Raw genomic sequence first — 24,294 nt, forward strand, 5'->3', positions numbered from 1 at the left:
TGATACACCCATGTGCCTTACCCCCTGACTAAAAACATTGTTAGTTCCAGATGTAGCGGACCATACCGTGAACACTGTTAAAGTGAGAAAGCTGGATGGAACGTGACCGCTCGCCACAGATTTTGTGGGAGTATCGAACCCATAAAGGCCCAGAACATCTGTGTGTGTGTTGTGTGTGTTTCCCAATCCCAGTCAGTACTGTCTGTGTGTCCCACTCTAGGTTCATACAGTGTAGTCTCTGTGTGCATGTATATGTATGTATATATGTATGTATGTGTGTGTGTGTGTGTGTGTGTGTGTGTGTATGTATATATATATATATATTTCCCAGTCTGTACTGTGTAGTGAGTGCGATGGAAGCAAGCAGGCTCATTATTAGAGTGCTAGCACAGCCTACAGCCAAATGTGCCAACCAGGCTGATTGGGAATAAACTGGCAATACAGAACCAATCCACCAGCCACTCTAAACTCACTAATTAGACACTCAAAGATCCCAGTAAACAGCTAAATCTAAAACACCTACCAAGCAGTCTCTGTCCAATTGCCTCCCTGTCCTAGTTTAACACAGTGCATTTGGAAAGTATTCAGACATCTTGACTTTTCCACATTTTGTCCTATTATCTTCTGCGGATCCTCTTAAGCTCTGTCAGATTGGATGGCGAGCGTCGCTGCACAGAGATGTTCGATTGGGTTCAAGTCCGGGCTCTGGCTGGGCCACTCAAGGACATTGTGCTCAGGGTCATAGTCCTGTTGGAAGGTGAACCTTCGCCCCCAGTCTGAGGTCTTGAGCGCTCTGGAGAAGGTTTTCATCAAGGATCTCTGTACTTTGCTCCGTTCATTTTTCCCTCGATCCTGACTAGTCTTTAGCTGCCTTTTGGCAATCTCCAAGTGGGGTGTCATGTGCTGTAGAGATCTGTAGAGATGGTTACCTCCCTGACTAAGGCCCTTGTTATTTATTTTACCTTTATTTAACTAGGCAAGTCTGTTAAGAACATATTCTTATTTTCAATGACGGCCTAGGAACAGTGGGCTAACTGCCCTGTACAGGGGCAGAACGAAATATTTTTACCTTGTCAGCTCTGAGATTCGATCTTGCAACCTTTCGGTTACTGGTCCAACGCTCTAACCACTAGGCTACCTGCCGCCTTCTCTCCCGATCGCTCAGTTTGGCCGGGTGGCCAGATCTAGGAAGAGTCTTGGTGGTTCCAAAACTTCTTCCATATAAGAATGATGGAGGCCACTGTGTTCTTGTAGACCTTCAATGCTGCAGAATCTTTTTGGTACCATTCCCCAGATCTGTGCCTCGACACAATTCTGTCTCGGAGCTCTACGGACAATTTCTTCGACCTCATGGCTTGTTTTTTTCTCTGACATGCACTGTCAACTGTGGGATCTTATATAGACAGGTGTGTGCCTTTCCAAATCATGTCCAATCAATTTAATTTACCACAGGTGGACTTCAAACAAGTTGTAGAATCATTTCAAGGATGATCAATAGAAACAGGATGCACCTGAACTCAATAGCAAAGAGTCTGAATACTTGATATAAATAAGGTATTGAGTTTGATACATTTGCAAAAAAAATCTGAAAACCTGTTTTTGCTTTGTCATTATGGGGTAGTGTGTGTAGATTGATGAGGAAAAAAGTCAATTTAATTCATTAATAAACAGACTAAGGCTGTAATGTAACAAAATGTGGGAAAAGGGGTCTGAATACTTTCCAAATGCACTGTACCTGCTCACCTAAAAATGTAAATATGGACTATCACCTGTGCAAAGGTGTGTGGCTACTGTATACGTGTAAGCTTATATTGACTGTATAAGTCAGGGTGAGAACAGCTAAACTAATTAAATGATGTGCATTGGTAATGGGGAGCTCAAAGAAAGTTGTTGTTTGCACACTATGCTTTTAATTACTTTTCAGTTCCATTTCATTCCATTTGAATTGACAGCTTGATCAACTTTTAATTGCTAGTTTTAGTAAACAGCTTATCAGCTCCAAGCCCACACACACAGCCCTGAATGACCTGGCCAAACACACACACAAGCTGTACTGTGGAGTTTGACAGAGTGAGATGCAGATGCAGCAAACAGGAGGCCCATTAATTTCCCCAGTAGAACGGACTCACTCACCTTGCATGCACGGACGGACTCGCTCGCACGGACGGACTCGCTCGCACGCATGGACGGACTCGCACGCACGGACGGACGGACTCGCTCGCACGGGGACGCACGGGGACACTCACTCGCACGGGGACACTCACTCGCACGGGGACACTCACTCGCACGGGGACACTCACTCGCACGGGGACACTCACTCGCACGGGGACACTCACTCGCACGGGGACACTCACTCGCACGGGGACACTCACTCGCACGGGGACACTCACTCGCACGGGGACACTCACTCGCACGGGGACACTCACTCGCACGGGGACACTCACTCGCACACACTCACTCAGTCGGGGACACAGGGACTCACGAACTTGCACTCACATGGACGGACTCACGCACGGACTCACTCACTCAAACGGACACGCACGGGTGAAAGGACGAACTCGCACGGATGGAAGGACACACGGACTCACGGACTCTCACACACTCACGGACTCTCACACACTCACGGACTCACGGACTCTCACGGACTCACGGACTCTCACGGACTCACGGACTCTCACGGACTCACGGACTCTCACACACTCACGGACTCTCACGGACTCTCACACACTCACGGACTCTCACACACTCACGGACTCTCACACACTCACGGACTCTCACACACTCACGGACTCTCACACACTCACGGACTCTCACACACTCACGGACTCTCACACACTCACGGACTCTCACACACTCACGGACTCTCACACACTCACGGACTCTCACACACTCACGGACTCTCACACACTCACGGACTCTCACACACTCACGGACTCTCACACACTCACGGACTCTCACACACTCACGGACTCTCACACACTCACGGACTCTCACACTCACGACTCACGGACTCTCACACACTCACGGACTCTCACACACTCACGGACTCTCACACACTCACGGACTCTCACACACACTCACGGACAACCTGAACGATAAGTGGATCTAGATGAGATGTATGCTGCCACTTCCCAAGGCCTCTCCTTTCACATCAGAGATAAGGCTTTAACAAGCCTCTGTCCACCATCTGTGCTCTTTCCACCCCCCACTCTCTCTGTCTCTCTCATCCCCACACCTGCTTTGCAAGTCTGAGCAAACACACACACACACGTGCACTGAGGAGGAACTCAAAACTGGATGAAGAAATGCAATCAGGACAGATTAATTATGGATAGCACTCCCTGCTCCGTCTCGTGTCCTCCTGCCACAGTCCAGAACACAGGACCCACGTCCCTCACTCTGAAGGGTGAGGCAGAGACACCAACGAGTGTGGGGACACTAATGGGGGAGGGTTGAACATTGAATTAGGAGTTAAGACAGGAGGAGGAGGGTGGAAACCCTCACTTCATTGACAAGTGTCTTTGTGCTAAAACTCTACCGGGCTTACTACACTCCTCCAACTAGCATACACTCCTCTTGGAGCTTTGGACACATCAAGGTGTGAGGAGAGACACCTAGTCAGAGTGATTTCAACCATCACACCCCAGCACACGCACCCCGAGTCCCTCCGCCACTCCCTTTCTATGACAACAGAGTAGACGGATAACCCTGTCCACCAGTACACAATCATGTCAACGTCTATGAAGAAGACAGGCTGACAGGCTGACTACACCGCTCGCTTCGCGTGCGTGAGCATTGCAAAATACATTTAGAAATGTATATTATTCAATTATTGCACCCACACTGCTCGCCCGCGCCAACGAGCATCTGCGATACCAAGGGCTAAAATAGAAGTCAGAAGTCCTGCCTCTCCCATCTCCTCATTGGTTATACCCACGTGGGTGACTGAAAGATGAACGAGGTCAGTGGCGGTAATGCACCTAATTTATGAAAGTTGCCAATCTCAATATAAAGTCAAGAGAAGAAAAGGCCTGGGAGGAAGAGAGATGACTAGAAACGATTCGGTTGACCGTTTTATGTGTGGATTAATTGGCGGAGTAGAGAACCTTGTGCATTTCAGGTAAAATAACAACTCATTGTTTATATCCCAGGAAGATTTGCTAGCAACAGCAAGCTAGCTAAATAGGACAAATTAGCTAGCAAGTGCAAGCTAACTAAATAGGACAAATTAGCTAGCAAGTGCAAGCTAACTAGCTAAATTGCCATAAATGTTTAATGCTTTTCGACCGGTCCCCAAGTTAATATAATTGGTTCAGTTTGTTTTGATATTTTAACCTGGATCATGAGGGGGGACAAAATACATTGATGCACGTGCGCAGCTGGGTTGGGTTCCATGTAAGTATTCAATATTAACTTAGGTGAAGAAGATGTAAGAGAATATACAACCAGGGTTTGGCAGGAAACTATCTCCCATAGTAAAGACCATCAGTGCACGCACACATGCTCCTAAATCCTATCGCTGAATTCAGTGCTCCCCTTTTGGAATAACCATCTCTCTTAATGTAAGTCAAGCCTTCTTAGAATCCTTAAGGAGGAGTGTGGTCCTGATTAGCAGTTCCTCGGGGGACAGGATGTGTCTGATAGGGTTGCAAAGCTACTGGAAATTTGACAAAGTTACCAGAATCTTCAGTCATTTTGGTAAATAACAGAAAAGCTATGGCAATCTAACGTAACTTTGGTCATTTATACTTGAATAACTTTTTAAACAATGATTGATATTTAGTATACATTTGTCAAATCTGTGTCTGTATTGTCCATGCGTTTCTAGTAGCTAGACCATATGGTTCAAGAGAAAATGTATTTAAAAAGCATCTAACAATGCCACTAGAGGTCTTGTGATAGATTACATAAAATCATTGAAAGATAACACAATTCTGGTAGTTTACTGGTAAAGTTTGAAAGTTTCCAGTAATATACCCTCCCTAGTCTAAGTCTTCTCATGCCTCCATGGATATATCAGTACATCTGTAAGTGCCGGAGTGAGAGCCTACAGTCTATGTACTGGATGAGTAGGTAGTCATGTTTCCAGATCGAGTATGGAGGGGTTGTGTTGTTTTTCTGTCAGCACGAGAGGGAATCTCTCTCTCATTATATTTATACACAGAAATTAGATAGGCTTTTATCAGCGTGACGAGAGCAGGATTCAATCGTTAAAAAGGCCCTCTAATAAATTCCCCACTTTTAATGTTTCACAGTGCTAGTAAAGGCTTGCCAGGCAGGGCAGAGCCCTGTTGCCCATTACAGCTTTCAATAAATGGCAATCTACGCTACTCTGCGTGATGGTGGAGAAAGAAAGGGAAAAAAGCTGACAGGCTTTCGGTTCGGCCTGCCTTGCAAAGCACTGCTCCTAATAGCACGTAAAGACGTATTAGCCTCGGCGGTGTGTGCTTGGTGCTTAATAAGAGAGAGGCATTTTGTTTCAGAGTAGCCCGGCTTAAGTTAATGAATAGAGGAGCTCCTGCACTAGGGGCTAATTCACATCGCTCAGCTGAACAGGCTCCATATCAATCTGAACCCGTCACACAGGGGTTTCAAACAGAACAGGAAGCAGGGAATCTAGCCTGCTGGAGCTAGTGGAGAACCAAAAAAAAAAAAGACAAGAAAGAAAGATCAGGCAAGAGAAGACAAGAGGATGATGTCTGTTTTTTTAAAGGTGGAACTTGTAAATGAATTTGTGGAATGGCCAGGGCTACAGAATTAACAAAACGGTTGATTAACTCTCTCTGTAAGACACAACCACAAACTTATCATGCCCTTGTGTACTGCAATTAATTGTTTCCTGTGAGAAAAAGAAACAGGAAATTAACTCCCGAGAGAGAAGAGATAAATCCTGTCTGTCCATCCCAACTCATCCCACTTAAAGCAGAGGAGAGCCTCTGACATTGATCACTTCCTTCATGATGAGGACCAAGGGTCCTTCCACCACTCTCTCTCGTGCAGAGGGGGATGCTATTGCATGTAAGGGCCCACATCAGACCTGGGTTACAATAGTATTTGTTTTCTTTCAAATGCTACTGAATACTATCAAATACACTTCGAGCAAAAGACTGTCTGCCTTGATTGGGATGCGCATGCATGTTTTGCCACTCTTTTCAGGCACTTGGTCAAACCTTCCAATCAAATACCTGGTCCCTTAGAGCACTTACTGTTTGATGTGCCAGAGACTTGAAGATAGTGTGAATAGCAGAGAACCAACTCGAAGAGCAAATGTTTCAGGTACTGGGGCGAGAAATAGCCAAGGTAGCAGAACCCAGAGCTAGGGGTGAAACCAGGGTTGGAGATGAGGGTTAAGGAAGGAGATAGGACCTGAGGTACGGGATAGGGCCAGGATGATACCAAGTCTCGTAATATTCTTTCAATGGCGAAAATGAAAATTAAAACCGGCTGTGTGTAAAATAGTGTGCTATAGCTTGAAAAATCAATCAATGTGACTCTGGATGACAACATAATGATGGTTGTTTCCAACATTAGGGCTGTTTTCCTAAAGAAGTTCAATCCACTTAGTGTTTTGTTTCCTTGCCGCAATACTGGTATCGTCCCAGCCCTAGTGTGGGAGAGAGCTTTTCAAAAGTGATACTCTCATACCCAATCCCAGCCCTAGTGTGGGAGAGCGCTTTTCAAAAGTGATACTCTCATACCCAATCCCAGCCCTAGTGTGGGAGAGAGCTTTTCAAAAGTGATACTCTCATACCCAATCCCAGCCCTAGTCATACCCAATCCCAGCCCTAGTCATACTCTCACACCCAATCCCAGCCCTAGTCATACTCTCACACCCAATCCCAGCCCTAGTCATACTCTCACACCCAATCCCAGCCCTAGTCATACTCTCATACCCAATCCCAGCCCTAGTCATACCCAATCCCAGCCCTAGTCATACCCAATCCCAGCCCTAGTCATACTCTCACACCCAATCCCAGCCCTAGTGATACTCTCACACCCAATCCCAGCCCTAGTGATACTCTCACACCCAATCCCAGCCCTAGTGATACTCTCACACCCAATCCCAGCCCTAGTGATACTCTCACACCCAATCCCAGCCCACTTCATGAAGTTCCCTCTCTGGAACAGCAGAATGGGTGTAAAAACAAAAAACTAAAAGCTAGGGATTGATGGGGGACAGTGACATTTACACATTTAGCATTTAAAAAAGCCTAATGAAGATAATGAGTGACAGACAGGGAGACAAACACCTGAGCCGACGTCACACAGATGGCGCAAAAATAACAACAGCAACCACACATGCATGACCAATCCTTATCTTAATCAATTTGTCTCAGCCTGCGATCACACACACAGTATGCCTGTCATCTTGATTGACAGACGGGTTAAGTGAGGTGAACAGCTACAGGAGTACCCTACAAATATGACAAAATATGTTCCAAGGTTTAAACATATCCAGTCATCTTCAGATATGATGCCATGTTTTGGGCACATCCAGGGGAGTTAATTCCACACGTATGATTCTACCCAAAATCTATTCAAGATTAAATGTAGTGCATTTCACAACACACTTGACAGAGAATAAATGCCATAATAACTGTTTCTAAACATCCCACCATGATCCCATACAGAATGACTCCAGAAGTCTAGATGAAGAACCAGAAGAAAAGACTGTGATGTGATTGAACTGAAGCCAACTGACAACCTCTGCTCTCCCATCTTCCAAATGCCTGGGTGAGGATTAGCTCACCTGTCTGTCAGTCCGGTCCACTGCCCTGCTATTGGCTGAGGGCAGATTTGTAAGCCTGTCACTCAGACTGTCACTCAGCCTGTCAGTCAGGGAGGAGAAGCCATTGTGTCTCCAGACAGCTGGCTGAGAACTACAGCACTTCCATTAAGACTCAACATCACTCACTGCCAATTACGGCTTCATAACGCTCCCAGTCGCTTGAATATGGACACCAGGGAGTGAAACTGAGCCCTGGCTGGCACTCGCACAGTCACACGGATACCTTTTACAGACAGACTTTACAATATTATCAGGGGATGTTTTTTAGAGCCCAATTCACACAGTCCCATTTGTACCATATTCTTGGCCTGGATAAGCCTGGTTTATCTCCTGTGCAGATGCCCGTGCACATTTTGTTACGTTACTGCCTTATTCTAAAATTGAATAACTAGTTTCCCCCCCCTCAATCTACACATAATATCCCATAATGACAAAGCAAAAACAGGTTTTTAGACATTTTTGCAAATGTATAAAAATGGAAGAACATTTTTTTTTACATAAGTATTCAGACCCTTTACTCAGTACTTTGATGGAGCATTTTTGGCAGCGATTACAGCTTAGAATATTCTTGGGTACGACACAAGCTTGGCACACCTGTATTTGGGGAGTTTCTCCCGTTCTACTCTGCAGATCCTCTCAAGCTCTGTCAGGTTGGATGGGGAGCATCGCTGCACAGTTATTTTCAGGTCTATCCAGAGATGTTCGATCAAGTTCAAATCTGGGCTCTGGCTGGGCCACTCAAGGACATTCAGAGACTTGTCCCGAAGTCACTCCTATATTCTCTTGGCTGTGTGCTTAGGTTCATTGTCCTCTTAGAAGGTGTACATTCGCCCCAGTCTATGGTCCTGAGTGCTCTGGAGCAGGTTTTCGTCAAGGATCTCTCTATACTTTGCTCCGTTCATCTTTCCCTCGATCCTCAAATCAAATTGTATTGGTCACATACACATGGTTAGCAGATGTTAATGCGAGTGTAGAAAAATGCTTGTGCTTCTAGATCCAATAGTGCAGTAACATCTCCTGACTTGTCTCCCAGTCACTGTTGCTGAAAAACATCCCGACAGCATGATGCTGCCACCACCATGCTTCATCATAGGGATGGTGTCAGATTTCCTCCAGACGTGATGCTTGGCATTCAGGCCAAACAGTTCAATCTTGGTTTCAACAGACCAGATAATCTTGTTTCTTATGATCTGAGAGTCCTTTAGGTCCCCTTTGCCAAACTCCAAGCGGGTTGTTGTGCTTTTTACTGAGGAGTGGCTTCAGAGATGGTTGTCCTTCTGGAAGGTTCTCCCATCTCCACAGAGGAACTCTGGAGCTCTGTCAGAGTGACCATCAGGTTCTTGGTCACCTCCCTGACAAAGGCCCTTCTCCCCCGATTGCTCAGTTTGGCCAGCTCTAGGGAGAGTCTTGGCGGTTCCAAACTTCTATTTAAAGAATGATAAGAATGATGGAGACCACTGTGTTCTTGGGGATCTTCAATGCTGCAGAAATGTTTTGGTACCCTTCCTCAGATCTGTGCCTCTACGCAATCCTGTCGGAGCTCTACGGACAATTTCTTTGACATGCACTGTCAACTGTGGGACCTTATATAGACAGGTGTGTGGCTTTCCAGATCATATGCAATAAATTTAATTTACCACAGGCAGAGTCCAATCAAGTTGTTGAAACATCTCAAGGATGATCAATGGAAGCAGGATGCACCGGAGTTCAATTTCGAGTCTCATAGCAAAGGATACTTATGTAAATAAGGTATGTGTTTTTTATTACATTTTTTTGCCTCGTCATTATGAGGTATTGTGTGTAGATTGATTAAATTACTTTTTTTCCTCATCAATTTTAGAATAAGACTAATGTAACAATGTGGAAAAAGTCAAGGTCTGAATACTTCCCGAATGCACTGTATGATTTCATGTGCATGCTGCAACCAATAGGTATTTCGTTCATTAAACAGACAAGACACACCTGATCACAGTCAACACACATATTTTATAATAGGCTAAGAATATAGGCTCAAAAGGTTCTACAGCTGTACCATTGAGAGCATCTTGACTGGCTGTATCACTGCTTGGTATGGCAATAGCACCGCCCTCGATCGCAAGGCGCTACAGAGGGTTGTGCAGACAGCCCAGTACATCACTGGGACCGAGCTCCCTGCCATCCATGACCTCTATCAGGCAGTGTGAAAGGAAGGCCCGGAAAATTGTTAACAACTCCAACCACCCAAGCGATACACTGTTCTCTCTGCTTCTGCACGACAAACGGTCCTGGTGCATCAAGTCAGACACCAACAGACTCCTGAACAGTTTCATTCCCCACTCCATAATACTGCTAAATACTGTAGCTAACAAAATAGCTACACAGACTTTCTTATTTTTGCACTGTCTATATGCACACTCACATGGGCCTACACATTGACACTCAAACACACGACCAACATTTTCTTATACACATATAATATGCTTACACACATACATTTATAATGACTCTACACACACCCATACAATCATTATATATGCTGCTGTTACTCTGATATTCATATATCCTGATGTCTAGTCACCTTACCCCAAATACATACATTATATACAAAAGAATGTGGACACCCCTTCAAATTAGTGGCCCCCCTTCAAATTAGTGGAGGTCAGGGCCCCTGGGTAGGCCGACATTATATTCACAGTACATGATCCTTGGTTGGCTGAGTGTCAGTGGAACATTTTGGGGGGATATTCAAGTTGTCAATGTGTTGCTATAACTAGCAGCAAGATAAACTTTAAAGTTTAAACATTAGGCTGTGACGCAATAGGGTAAATGCAGATGGGTAACCCTCAGACTATTTATTTCAATCCGCTATGCTGCATCAGGTGGGCTACATCATGTGACAATGCTTATTGATAAATAGTAGGACTGGGACGATACCAGAGTATCGTGATATCTTTTCCATGGCAAAAATGAAAAACAGGAATCAGATCTAACTCTTTGGTCCGTTAAAAACGTGCTGCATGTAAAATATTGTGATCTGTATCATGGAAAATAAATTGATGGAATGTCAGTTTCCAACATTAGGGCTGTTTTCCTTAAGAAGTTAAATCTTCTTTGTGATTTGTTTCCTTACCATGATACTAATGAGTGTCGCGATACTGGTATCGTCACGGCCCAACTAAATAGCACACCTGCCTGACAATATGGACCAATCTGTTATATTGGGGGCATTTCTGGAGGGAGAATTATATTTTATTTTTCACTTATGAGAAGAAAGTCCTTTTAAAAAGTAACCAGAATTGACCTTCTCACAGTCATTCTCCCCCCAAAATTGCAGGTCCCTCCATGATGTGTAGTATGCTGTGTGCTTTTGACAGTGCTGTGTGCCCCCCACCTCCCAAATTCACATGTAACCATTGGGTGTCTTACCTCGTCCAGTTCAGAGATGTAGATGGGTTTCTCCTCAAAGCCGATGGACATGGGATCACTAGGAGGAATCTCCACCTCTTCATACATCTTATTATTCTCTCTCTTTATCCCCTCTGGTAACATCAGCTGAACACAACAAACACGTCCCAAATATTAACAACGCACCGCATTACATAAAGGACATTTCCACCCCAATCTATTTATTACCAACTGAACTACATAATATTAAACATTTTACAATACACACAATAAAACATCAGCAAACACCGCCTCAACTTGAAAACAAACACATTCAAAACATTGCAAAAGTCATGTTCAGATTAGAAAATATATCAACTTTCCAGTAAACATCATTTCCTCCAGCCCACCTGCTCCTACTGAACTGAGGACTAAAGCAACACACCCCAGGTTAGTTGATGCAAATAGTGAGTGAAAAAGCAGCAAGAATTTAGCAGTGGCTTGTGGGTAATGTAATGGGTGCTGGTGCTCTATCACTTTCCTCCCGGTCGCTATCAAAGAGAAATGGAAGTAATGAAAGCTGTTCATTTTGCCCATTAATACAGGTGGGCAGGATTTGAAAATGTCTTCTAGTCTTGTTATAGTCATTGTTTATTTGGATAGAACATGATGGTCTAGGGGTCAAGTGTATAGGGCATAGATTTGGTATTGGGCAGTACAGGGCTTTGTCCCAAAAGGCTCCCTATTCCCTTATCCCTACATAGTGCACTACTTTTGACCAGAGCCCTATGGAGCCTGCGCAAAAGTAGTGCATTATATAAGAAAAATGGTGTCATTTGTGACGCACACTCTGGTAATCCCCACATACTGTACCTTGGCTCCCCCTACGAAGGCGGAGGTCTTGGTGGCCTCGGCGTAGCAGTCATAGACGTTGGGGTAGCGGATGCGTTCGTACACCCGCTCTCTGCTCAGCACTGGAGACCGCCGTGCTGTCAGCAGGGCCTGCTCTCTGGAGAAACACAACCAGGACAACACACAACCATTAAATCAACCACAACACAGCAATAACACAGCCGGGACCGAACACAACAATACATCCATAAAACCCATTAAAGAATATATAGTATTTCAACACCAAACATCCACATGAAGAGCAGAACAGCCATAGTTACACATGCTTGGGGCGGCAGCGTAGCCTAGTAGTTAGAGCATTGGACTAGTAACCGGAAGGTTGCGAGTTCAAACCCCCGAGCTGACAAGGTACAAATCTGTCGTTCTGCCCCTGAACAGGCAGTTAACCCACTGTTCCCAGGCCGTCATTGAAAATAAGAATGTGTTCTTAACTGACTTGCCTGGTTAAATAAAGGTAAAAAAAAAAAAAAAATGCTTAATGTGCGGTTGGTTGTGATTGGGGATGGATACTAGAGTTGAGAGCTGCTAGACAGGAGAGGTGTGGAGATGTGAGGCTCTGCAGTAATACTATTCTCTGCTAACGTAATGTGGCTTACCTCTCTGCTAATCTCTTCCTTCATACTCTGCCGGATTCAGCCCGGATAAGTTTAATTAAACCGATCACTGCCCCACTTTTTTATCCGCTGAAATTAAACTTTCAGAAAGATCCCTTATTATTTATTTATTTTCAGAAAAAAACGTGACCAGGAGCCGTGTTGTTTTTCTTACAACCTGCAGTCGAGCAGTGATGTGAAATGCAGGAGGGTGTTTCCATATGGACAGAAGATCACAGGGGGAGATGTAGAAAAATAAGTAAAACAGAGAGAGAAGGGAAAATGGAAGAGAGGGAAGGAAAAAGAGGCAGAGAGAAAGAGATGGGAAGAGAAAGAGAGAAGAGAGACATGAGAAGAGAGAGAGAAGAGAAAGATAGGAAAGTGAAAGAGCTAGAAAGAGATCTAGTGTGGTGGTTCACCTCTGAGCTCTCATCTCCTTGGGGTCAAAGTAGAGGTCGGAAGAGAATTCGGTGTCATCCCAACGTCTCTCCCCCCTCTTCCTCTCCCTCTTCTCCTCCCTCCGGTGCATCTTCATCATCTCTTTCTCCTTCCCCGACTGGATGGTCACCTGACAGCCGTACGTGGGCTTGATTCCCCCATCTCCTCCACGGCTACCATCTAAACACAAGAATAACAGAGACATCAGTAAAAGGTTACAAACCGAGATGGTCACAAAGAAGATGGTCACAAAGAAACAGTTGGTTCATCAGTGATAATACGATAACTAAGTACGGAATAGCATGTACAGTACTCTAATACACACTTTTCTACCGCCTATATTATAGCTGTAGGTCTCGGTGAAGTCGCCACACCATCTACTCTTCAGCTGTGCTGTTTTTCAGACATGGTTGCTATACTGGTCAATAGTTAATGGTGAGATCCGAGCTGCGATGCAACAGGACTGACAAGTGGCTGTGTGTGTTTCTCCAGACTGCAACAACTATATCTGTTCAGAGTCTGGTAGCCACCAGGAGGAAAGGACCATTTCTAACCTCAGGACCTCAGCATTAATTCATATTGTAACGCGTGTGTGTGTGTGTCCTTTACTTAAACCCTGCATGGGTAAGGGCCCACAGGAGACCACCAGCTTGTTGTTGAGCAAGGAGAGCGAGCATCACAGGAGCAAAATAAACCCTAACAGCATACAAGTGACGTGAGTAAAATCCAGGAGGACCTAAAATCCCAGGGTGGCCTAGACCCTTATCTTTCTAGTGTGTGTGTGTGTGTGTGTGTGTGTGTGTGTGTGTGTGTGTATATACACACTCTATACTAGGGTTTTATATTTTCCAGAGAATTATCTGGAAAATGTCCAGTATCCCGGTATTCCTGTTGAAACCAGAAGTGCTATTTAAAAGCATATAATCCCAAAGAAAAAAAAGCCATGATTATACCATTGTAAATGGAGAAATATACACATTTTAATTATACATGTTTTAATAAACTCAGTTCTCTCAAAGTCACCACACTTTTATTGATGTAGCCAAGTTTAAAATGACTATTTTACCCAGGTAATTCAGTAGTCCATAGTAGACAAATTCACAAAAAATGTTTCAATATAATGTAAGAGTCTAGATATCTAGCTTTGAATGTCCTGATCAGTCCTGATGTTCCCAATTGCCCATTTGAGTAAATTCCGACAACTCCAAAAACTCCCCTCTAACTGGATTGAGTGGGCGGTGTGTGGACTTGGTTTAACACATAGGTGTCAAAAGTGCTTCAAATATAAAACAGTTGAGATCATTTTGCAGAAAAGAATAATGTTACTCGAGGTGTCAGAGTTTAGCATGACGAAAAGTAGCTAACAGCCATGCTCTGTGCTCTCTCATGTCTCGTCATTGAGCAGAGTCGCCCAAGAGGAGCTGTTGCTATATACACAGAAATCCGGAGCTGCCATGAGCAGAGCTCATCCACAGGGAGCGAGTGACAGACGCAGAGGAGCAGTTAATGGATTTAATAACGAAGGAAGTTATTTCTAATTTCGGGTTTTGGGCAAAAGCAATCGGGCTTGAACGTCACAGGCATGGGTAGGGCTCTAGTAAACATCACAGCAAATCATTTGAATTACACGCCCACCAATGGTTGAAGAGCCAGAGAGAGTCAGCTAGTACGTGCAGCTTTCTGGGAATCCCTGGCAAAGAAGAGAAGGGTGGAAGTGCAAAGTCTCGCATGGTGACGTAATTTGACTTTTTGACAGATGGGGTGTTTCGATATCTATGATGCAACCATACAATAAATGATGATATGTTGATGGTATTTCGAGACCGTATTTATGGTGGATTGACTAGAAATACACATGATACACATGAAAATGGATTTAGAGTAAAATTCCCCTAGCCTAGGTCTATGAAGCACTTTTGGCCGACTGGTCAAATATTATGAGGTCCAGTGAAAATGATTTGTTTTAGCCTACCTCAGCATTTTCTCTCCCATTGCAACTGGCTATCGGGGGGGATTTGGGAAAGTTATGGGTGTTTTTACTTCATTATAACCTGCTTATTGTGGTGACTGTCACAGGGAACACCAGCTTCTAAATAAACAGGCCTAAGCTAGCGGAGATTCAGCACCATGGATAGCTCAGTTAATCAACTGCCCGCAAATCTGACCAGTAGCCCACCGTGTGGCCTCTTTTGTAATCATAACATCATGAAACAATGGTGCAAATGTCGATTTCCTAAAGCGCTTTTGTGGACACAGTATCTGCTGTTTTGTGATTAGCTACCGTTTATATTTCAGCCTCTGCCAGTACCACGTTAGTGGATATTTGAATGCGAGATGGAGATTGGACATTGTGTATCGTAACGGCATCGAGGTCGCCTGCACATATAGGGATGTTTTCTATTGGGGACTTTATGATGAGTGAATATGGTAGGCTGCTAGCATTGACTGGTTTAATGTATGAATGAAGCCAGAGAGTTGATACTGTATATCGCACGTGCATATTTTGTACTTTTGCGTCTCAGCTTATTTAACCTTCTCTTTCTCTGCATCTCTCACCAGTTGTGATATGTTGAGGGAATCTTGGGCATGGTGGGCTATGGACATTTTTTGGGCGCTGATCTGTATAGCCTGTAGGTCTACTTGTTCTTTGCAATGGAATGGTAGGAGAACCCATTGCACGCAGCACTTTGAATTGATGGCGACTTTGTGTAATAGGTCTATGGTAGGCTACAACAGCACACAAATCACACACTGAGCGCTGATGATTGATCATGCAGAGAAGCCAGACTTACACACTGCATATCATTTAACAGTTCCATTTCATGTCACACTGTTAATAGAAATAATGTATTATTACCTATTCCTTATCCCTCCCTCCCCTATCCCTCCCTCCCATATCCCTCCCTTCCCTATCCCTCCCCTCTCCTCTCTTCCTTATCCCTCCCTTCTTTTCCTTATCCCTCCCTTCCCTATCCCTCATCCCTACCTCTCATTCCATTTCTAGCTCTCTTATCCACTCCTGCTACATCTCTCAGTTTTGAACAGTGATTGCCACCAACTTTTGTGTGTGAAACGAACCTGAAGACGGGAGGGCCGGGTATTCGTGTGGTTGAGTCCGTTTCGACCGTTACATGGACTCTTAATGTGATGAAGCTTTGTTGCTCCTTGCTGAAACAAGCAAATTCAGTTGCCTAGGCAATGCCCCCCACAACGCAGCAGCAGCAGCAGACACAGAAAATAGAATGAATAGAACATGCTTGGAATCTCTAAAACTGGCAATTTGACTGGTAAACTCATTGCTAGCCTACAGTACACTCGCAATAGTTCAAGTCGAAATTCATGTAATAATTAGGAATTCCTCAATTTAACACTTTTTGGTTAATACATAATTCCCTTTCCCATATGTTTTAGTTCACAGTTTTGATGTATTCACTATTATTTTACAATGTAGAAAATAGCAACAAAAAAAAATGTGTCCAAACTTTTGACTGGTACTGTATATCACCAGTAGTAGACTACATATTTCTTCACCTCAAACAGCAAGTAAACAAAGTCTGTTTTTAGAATCAATTGAGAATGACAAAAATTACTGAAAGCATTTGGACAATATTTCCAATTCTCTCCCTTTCGATAACCACTCAGCATGAAAGGGAAAAATGTAATGCTCTGATCCAGTGGAAACGTCATAAAACCCCCGATTACTTCTTTTCCCTTGCACAAATAGCCTACAGCTGTGTCTGTCCCGAGCTCACTGGCACAGGAAACTCTGGGGCCCCAGAATATGTTATACAATGTCTCAAGGTTTTCTAGCACAAGTTTTAGGGCGACCCAGCTGATGCGTTTGTTGCAGACAGGCCATGCGTAGCCAATGTGATTTATAGGATATTTATTTTTATCCGGATATTTTCTACCTGCAGGCTGCAATGTTTTTGTGTTGGCTTTCGTAGGCTATTTTTACATAGCAATAAAACAGCTACTTTTAGACTGGTATAATTTTAATTGAGATATAATGCAGATTAACCACAGTCAATGATTTTGAGATACAAAGACTATTATAAATTCAATTAAACTGTTCCACGAAAATGTGCATATGAAAATCCTAACTGGCATTCAAACAAGTTTGAGGGAGGAACACCCAGACCCCCCGCTAGGTTACTCCCCCCTTATCAAACCAAAGTTGCACCCCTGCATGCACAGAAAGAGAAACACAAACAAAGTCACACACACAGACAACTGGAGGCTATTCATGTCAGGTTTTAACTGACAGCTGGTTCTAGCTGGGACCACCAGTACCGCCCCACCTGCGGCAACTTCAGGGATCACTACTAAACTGGACACACGGTGGGACACACAGACGAAAACAAACAACTGTAGAGTTCACATGGCTACTAGACTGGGCAGGTCAACCACAGACGTCTTACCTTCCCCGCCCAGCTAGAGACGCTTGGCTCCGGTTGCCAGATGTGTTATTGCCGATCTTGACCCGCTAATTAGACTCTTCCTCATTACTACTGCTGCTTTGTTAGTTATGCGCAGAGAGGCAGGTTTAATTAGCAGCTCTACAACAGGGCATGCCTCCAATCACCCCCTAACCCAGGGGTGGGCAATTCCATTCCTCGAGGGCCTGACTGGTGTCATAGTTTTGCCCCAGCTAACACACTTGACTCCAATAATCACCTAATCATGATCTTCAGTTTAGAATGCAATTTGATTAAATCAGCTGTGTTTGGTAGGGATGGAGAAAAAGTGTGACACCAATCAGGCCCAGAGGAATGGAGTTGCCCATCCCTGCCCTAACCCGTCCTTCTTTACTGTCTGCTGGGAAAGATAACGTCACACACAGGGCTTACTGTAAGCTAGGGCTGATATGGAGACTGGGGTCAGTGAAGATTCAAGTGTCCTGAAAAACCACTCCTGGCTGGTGAACCAACAAGCTGTGGATGGATGAGAAGAGGTCTGCCTGGGAAACCTCTGCTCCATGGGAGAGCAGCAGGGCTTCTGCCTGGCAGGAGGAGACCAGCCCTAGACACTGCTGTGCAGAGGAGACTGGTGGGAGGAGCTATAGGAGAATGGACTCATTATAATGTCTGGAATGAAATAAATGGAAGTCAAGTGATTTCCATATGTTTTTTACTGTTCCATTAATACAATTTCAGCCATTAGAATGAGCCTGTCCTTCATTAGCTCCTCCCACCAGCCTCCACTGCTGGTATGTATTCAGGTAGGTCAAACATTCCCAAAGCTAGAGGTAGAAATGTTAATGAACATAGCTAACATCCTTCCCTATTGTACTTGAAATAATCCTATCTGTTCTACACAATAGTGTGTTCTGTAATGTTGAACCCTGCTGGACAGCAGCATGTCAGTGTGTTGTACATCATGCTCTCCGGTGTCTAACCACCTGCCCAGTCCACTGTCCTACAGCCATCTGAGCCCTTATTCTGTCAGTCCACTGTCCTACAGCCATCTGAGCCCTTATTCTGTCAGTCCACTGTCCTACACCCATCTGAGCCCTTATTCTGTCAGTCCACTGTCCTACAGCCATCTGAGCCCTTATTCTGTCAGTCCACTGTCCTACACCCATCTGAGCCCTTATTCTGTCAGTCCACTGTCCTACACCCATCTGAGCCCTTATTCAGTCAGTCCCCTGTCCTACACCCATCTGAGCCCTTATTTCTGTCAGTCCCCTGTCCTACACCCATCTGAGCCCTTATTCAGTCAGTCCACTGTCCTACACCCATCTGAGCCCTTATTCAGTCAGTCCACTGTCCTACACCCATCTGAGCCCTTATTTCTGTCAGTCCACTGTCCTACACCCATCTGAGCCCTTATTCTGTCAGTCCACTGTGCTACACCCATCTGAGCCCTTATTCTGTCAGTCCACTGTGCGCCACCCATCTGAGCCCTTATTCAGTCAGTCCACTGTCCTACACCCATCTGAGCCCTTATTCTGTCAGTCCACTGTCCTACACCCATCTGAGCCCTTACTCAGTCAGTCCACTGTCCTACATCAATCTATAGTACATCCAGCTAACAGGATTGGTTAGAGTGTGAAATTATCCAATCTCATAGGTGCGTGCAGCCTCCCAGTGGCCACATATGCATTTCTGTTTGTCACATCTTTCTGTCCTCCCAGAATGAGCAGAGACTGGTCAGTAGTTCTGACACAGTGACACTATCATCACTCCCCCCTCCTGGTTTCAGGAAACAGGCCCCTTCCTAATCCCTAATGAAATGCAGTCAACTGATCCACTGGGAGCTGGGGTTAACATGTCCGAATTAGATGGAACAGAGAGGAAATGAGGACTGGACCACTGCACTGTGTACTCAAGTCCCACATTTAGACAAGCCATTTGGAGAATAAAAATGGTGAGAGTAGAAAAACAAGAATGGATATTAATTAATTTATCCATCAATTTATCAATCAATAAATCTTACGTATTTATGTAGCCATGTTTACAGTAACATTTGTCACAAAGTCCTTTACAGTAACACAGCATGAGGAACCACTGAATATGGTTTAATTAGTGAAGTAAATATGTGAAATCCCAACAAGATTGTATAGGTCTTAACAAATTAACCTTTCAGTCTGAGCTAGTGTGTGAAGTAGGCCTTGTCTGTCAAGTAGAAGGACCAGATTTGATCATCCTCCCCTCCCTGTAACACTGGAATGAGAGTAAAAATCATTTAGATGAAAAACTAACTCCCTGTCAGTGCCGGTCCATCCTCCCTCTCTCTCTCTCACTTTCTCCCAGCCCATCAAAACTCAAAAAGGCCCTTTTGAATTTTTCATCCAGCCCTCTGACGCCCTCTCCACCTTCACATCCATTTCCATCTCAAAGGCAGCAGCTCTTCTCCTTTCTTTCCTCTTACATTTGGGACACGGTCACGACTGTACACCCCAGCACCCCTCTCTTAGCCCCCGCTGACACTGTGGTTGTACATCTACACCCCTCCTTTCTCTCCCTCTTCCCTTTCATGTGGCTCGCTCACCCGCTCACTCTCTTGATCTGTGTGAGCTCTGTGCTGCTGCGTTCCACATCTATTGAGTTTGCAATATATGATTGGGGAATTTGCTGCATTCAAATTGAGCTTCTTCCCCCTTGTGGTTACCACTTTCTAAACAAATGTAAACAGATACTGAGCAATTAGCAAAAACATGCTCTAGCATGTCGATAGAGCAGGGGAGTAAACCAACGAGGGAGAAAACCAACGAGGAAGTAAACCAATGAGGAAGTAAACCAACGAGCACACTCAGTGGTGTGTGTGCGCACGTGCGTGGTAAGGGCCTGTGTGCATGTGTGCACACGCCTAATGCATGCATGAATGTGTCTGTGTGCCTACCACGCGAGTGTGTGTCTGTGTGCCTACCACGCGAGTGTGTGTCTGTGTGCCTACCACGCGAGTGTGTGTCTGTGTGCCTACCACGCGAGTGTGTGTCTGTGTGCCTACCACGCGAGTGTGTGTCTGTGTGCCTACCACGCGAGTGTGTGTCTGTGTGCCTACCACGCGAGTGTGTGTCTGTGTGCCTACCACGCGAGTGTGTGTCTGTGTGCCTACCACGCGAGTGTGTGTCTGTGTGCCTACCACGCGAGTGTGTGTCTGTGTGCCTACCACGCGAGTGTGTGTCTGTGTGCCTACCACGCGAGTGTGTGTCTGTGTGCCTACCACGCGAGTGTGTGTCTGTGTGCCTACCACGCGAGTGTGTGTCTGTGTGCCTACCACGCGAGTGTGTGTCTGTGTGCCTACCACGCGAGTGTGTGTCTGAATGAGAAAGCGAAACTCTTGCAAGCCACGTCTCATTTGAATATGTAGAACATGTTCCACAAACAGTTCCATAGTACGGAGAGGGCTGGCTGACGGTGCAGTGCGTGATTCGCTGCCTGACCGTTTGTCTACAGAGATACTAACTAGTTTGTGACCATGTCAGCAATGATTAAGTTCACCCTGAACAGCTCAAATTCCCTCCGTTTTTTATTTTACTCAAGAGACGGCGTGTGTGTGCTTCATTACTCAAACATGATTTAAAGGCCATAAGCTCAGGGAGAGCTTAGAGAAGAGATGAAGAGTCTATTCTGTGTCATAATAATTCTATATATAGAACACTATGCATATCTATGAACATTCCTGGGAAGCAAATCACAGAAGATAAACGTCTCACCATCTACTGCCTTCATCAGTAGTACCAGCTAGCTGAATCACTTGAGTTGGAGTATGCTGCACAGATTTCAATTCTCATTTAGAGATCTGTAAAAACAGCCATCAGGCAGAGTACATGTATTTACCAACATGACGATTAAGGAGTTTGCAATTTGAAAGCTAATCAGCAGTTGACAGACCCTCCCACCAAATCCCACTTCTTTGATGGAATGCAGAAAGTGGGAAATTTAATCAGCCTCTTTTAGCTCCTCCTGACCTCTCCACTCTGTCGTCAAGGCAACGTTAATCTCAAAAGCCGTCTGGCAGGCAGGTGAACTTTGACAAGTGAAAAGAGAAGAAGCCCATCACCACTTCTTCTCCATGCGTGTAACGTGAATTGTGGATGGATGATGGGAAAAAAAGAAAGGAAAGAAAAACCCAGAAAACATCCTCCGTCTCTCTTCTCTGTGGTCAATACATGACAAAGAGCGGAAGAGGCAAGTAAGCTAAAGTAGGCCAATGAGCCCTTATACGCTCTAAAGGTTTACCACCAACCACCGCCCGAACAGTGTAAAAGGAAATTAATATATCAAAGTGATTCACTATTAAAAATGAACTTTTAGTTCACCACACTCAGCTCCTTTTTCCAGGGACTGGAAGTGACCTAGAGAAGTGAAGACTTTAGGATGCAGTACGGTCCAGAGAAAGTATCATGGAACACAAGTGAGCTTGATGTGAAAAACACATAGCTCTTGCCCTAGCCCACTAACACCTGCCGTTCCAAAACGGTAACGTAAAGAAAACAGATACAGCCTAATATGGTGGAACCAGTTGTAGTTTCTGTCGCACTGCTATGCTTTGTTTTTGGCCAGGTCGCAGTTGTAAATGAGAACTTGTTCTCAACTGGCCTACCTGGTTAAATAAAAGTGAAATAAATAAAGAAAAAACTGGTTGAAATGACATCATCACAACCGGGATTACGTCATCATTAACGACGACATTGCAATCAGTTTTGTACCACTGTGCACAGACTAGTGATTATCTAGGCTACCTATCCAGTCCAATCAGGTAAGAGACGATTGTGGTGTGTCTACCTGCCCAGTATACCTTAGCTTCATTCCCTGGTCAAAACGACCTGGCACTTGATACCACACCTAGGCCTCAGGTACCATAGAACCAACCACAGCTAATTAATGATTTATACTGCTTAATTACACACAGATTGATTGATTAAATACACATACTAATGAATTGCACACAAACTGATAACGATTTACTCTTGAGTTACTAAGTCCAACCCTTTAAACACGTGAGAATTGGCCTATACGAATAGGGCTACGTTGAAATGTTTCTTGCAGAAGAAATATGAAGAGCATATGAAACAAGGCATCATGTGAAAGCTTGTTCTATTGCCAACATGACGAGCTAAGTTCTTAAATATTATCTTACAGTTAAGGCTTTCACAATGCAATTCAGGGAAAACAAATCATTTTGGTGCACATAAAAATAAGTAATTAAAGTGCATCCAGGTGGGTGTGCCCCAACACATTTTCACAATAGCCAAAGATTGTGAGACTCATTCTGTTCAGAACAACCAAGGGTATGATGCCATGTCATCTTATAACTACATCCAACATAGCGATCATAAGTTTACATGAGTTGTATAATATAGAATAATATGGAAATGTGGCTTGCTTGTATGACATCCGTAATAAAGAAATGCTCTGCTTTGTTGACACCACACTCCACAAAGCAAGTCCTGCAGGCTCTAGTTTTATCTTATCTTGATTATTATCCAGTCATATGGTCAAGTCCTGCAGGCTCTAGTTTTATCTTATCTTGATTATTATCCAGTCATATGGTCAAGTCCTGCAGGCTCTAGTTTTATCTCATCTTGATTATTGTCCAGTCATATGGTCAAGTCCTGCAGGCTCTAGTTTTATCTTATCTTGATTATTATCCAGTCATATGGTCAAGTCCTGCAGGCTCTAGTTTTATCTTATCTTGATTATTATCCAGTCATATGGTCAAGTCCTGCAGGCTCTAGTTTTATCTTATCTTGATTATTGTCCAGTCATATGGTCACATGTCACATGAGACACACACACTACATGTTCGTCTTGTGTGTAAAGTATTTTTTGTTATGTGTAGGACCCCAGTAAGACTAACCCTATACATCAAAGCTGTATTTATTATAATTCTCAGTGTATCATCTTTCAAAATACATCGAGTCTAATGTACAGCATATCGCTCACTCGGACAACAAAAGTGCAAAAGTTGCCCACTTACTGGAAGGGATGGGGGCAACTTCTTGTAGCGCGATGGTCCAAAATGGTGTAAAATTATTTTAAGTCCATTTGGTTTGGGTTTTTTCTGTGAGCTAGCTCAATGCGCAGTTTTTCTAGAGATCAGTCTGATCAAACCCTAACTGCGATGTAGTAGGGAGCCAATATTCAACATTGTTTACAGCAGAAAACTTGGTAATTAACTACAATGACCATAATCCATTGTACGCTTACATGTCCGGTCTGTGTATTCTTTTACACATGCTAAATGCACGAGGTATCTACCTGAAAACACATGATCTAAGTGACATAGATTCAGCGGCCATTAAAGAATGCCTTAATTACTTTGAAGAACCACTAAGACACAACATAGGCAGCAGCTCTATAGAGATGAGATGACTTGGAATGAAACCATAAAGTCATCGAATAAAACAAATGTAATATACACAACAAGTGAAATATTTAATTAAACTAATGTAATGTGAATAAATGATGCTTAATAAAGTGATAAGCACTAAATGGGCAGTCACCACCATCATGGGACTTCTCTGTTGATACAGCATTCAACCCACATAACGCATAGTGCATTTATTATTTCATTTTTATAATAGAAACCGAAAACCGTGATTCTTTTAAATAATGTGAAGCAGAGACACAGAGCTCTGACGTCATGTATAGCATGTTACTGTACAGCCACTGCATTCCAATTTTAGGGTACGAGTGGAAAGGGCTACAGGTCCAATACAGACTGTTTTTTGGCTCAATATCAAATTAT

The 24,294-nt window shown here is 44.1% G+C and overlaps 1 protein-coding gene across 2 annotated transcripts in view; it reads right to left on the reverse strand.

Moving 5' to 3' along the window:
* ascc3 (activating signal cointegrator 1 complex subunit 3) overlaps positions 1-24,294 on the reverse strand; it is a 142,490-nt gene that overhangs the window by 103,725 nt on the left and 14,471 nt on the right. For both annotated transcript variants that reach the window (XM_031787055.1, XM_031787056.1), the window contains exons 7-9: positions 13,077-13,275; positions 12,026-12,161; positions 11,195-11,320 (exon numbers count right to left, since the gene is read on the reverse strand). In XM_031787055.1, the coding sequence (XP_031642915.1) occupies positions 11,195-11,320; positions 12,026-12,161; positions 13,077-13,275 (461 nt within the window). The remainder of the gene's footprint in view (positions 1-11,194; positions 11,321-12,025; positions 12,162-13,076; positions 13,276-24,294) is intronic.

This window comes from Oncorhynchus kisutch, linkage group LG13 (assembly GCF_002021735.2).
Source record: "Oncorhynchus kisutch isolate 150728-3 linkage group LG13, Okis_V2, whole genome shotgun sequence".
NCBI classification, from domain to species: Eukaryota; Metazoa; Chordata; class Actinopteri; order Salmoniformes; family Salmonidae; genus Oncorhynchus; species Oncorhynchus kisutch.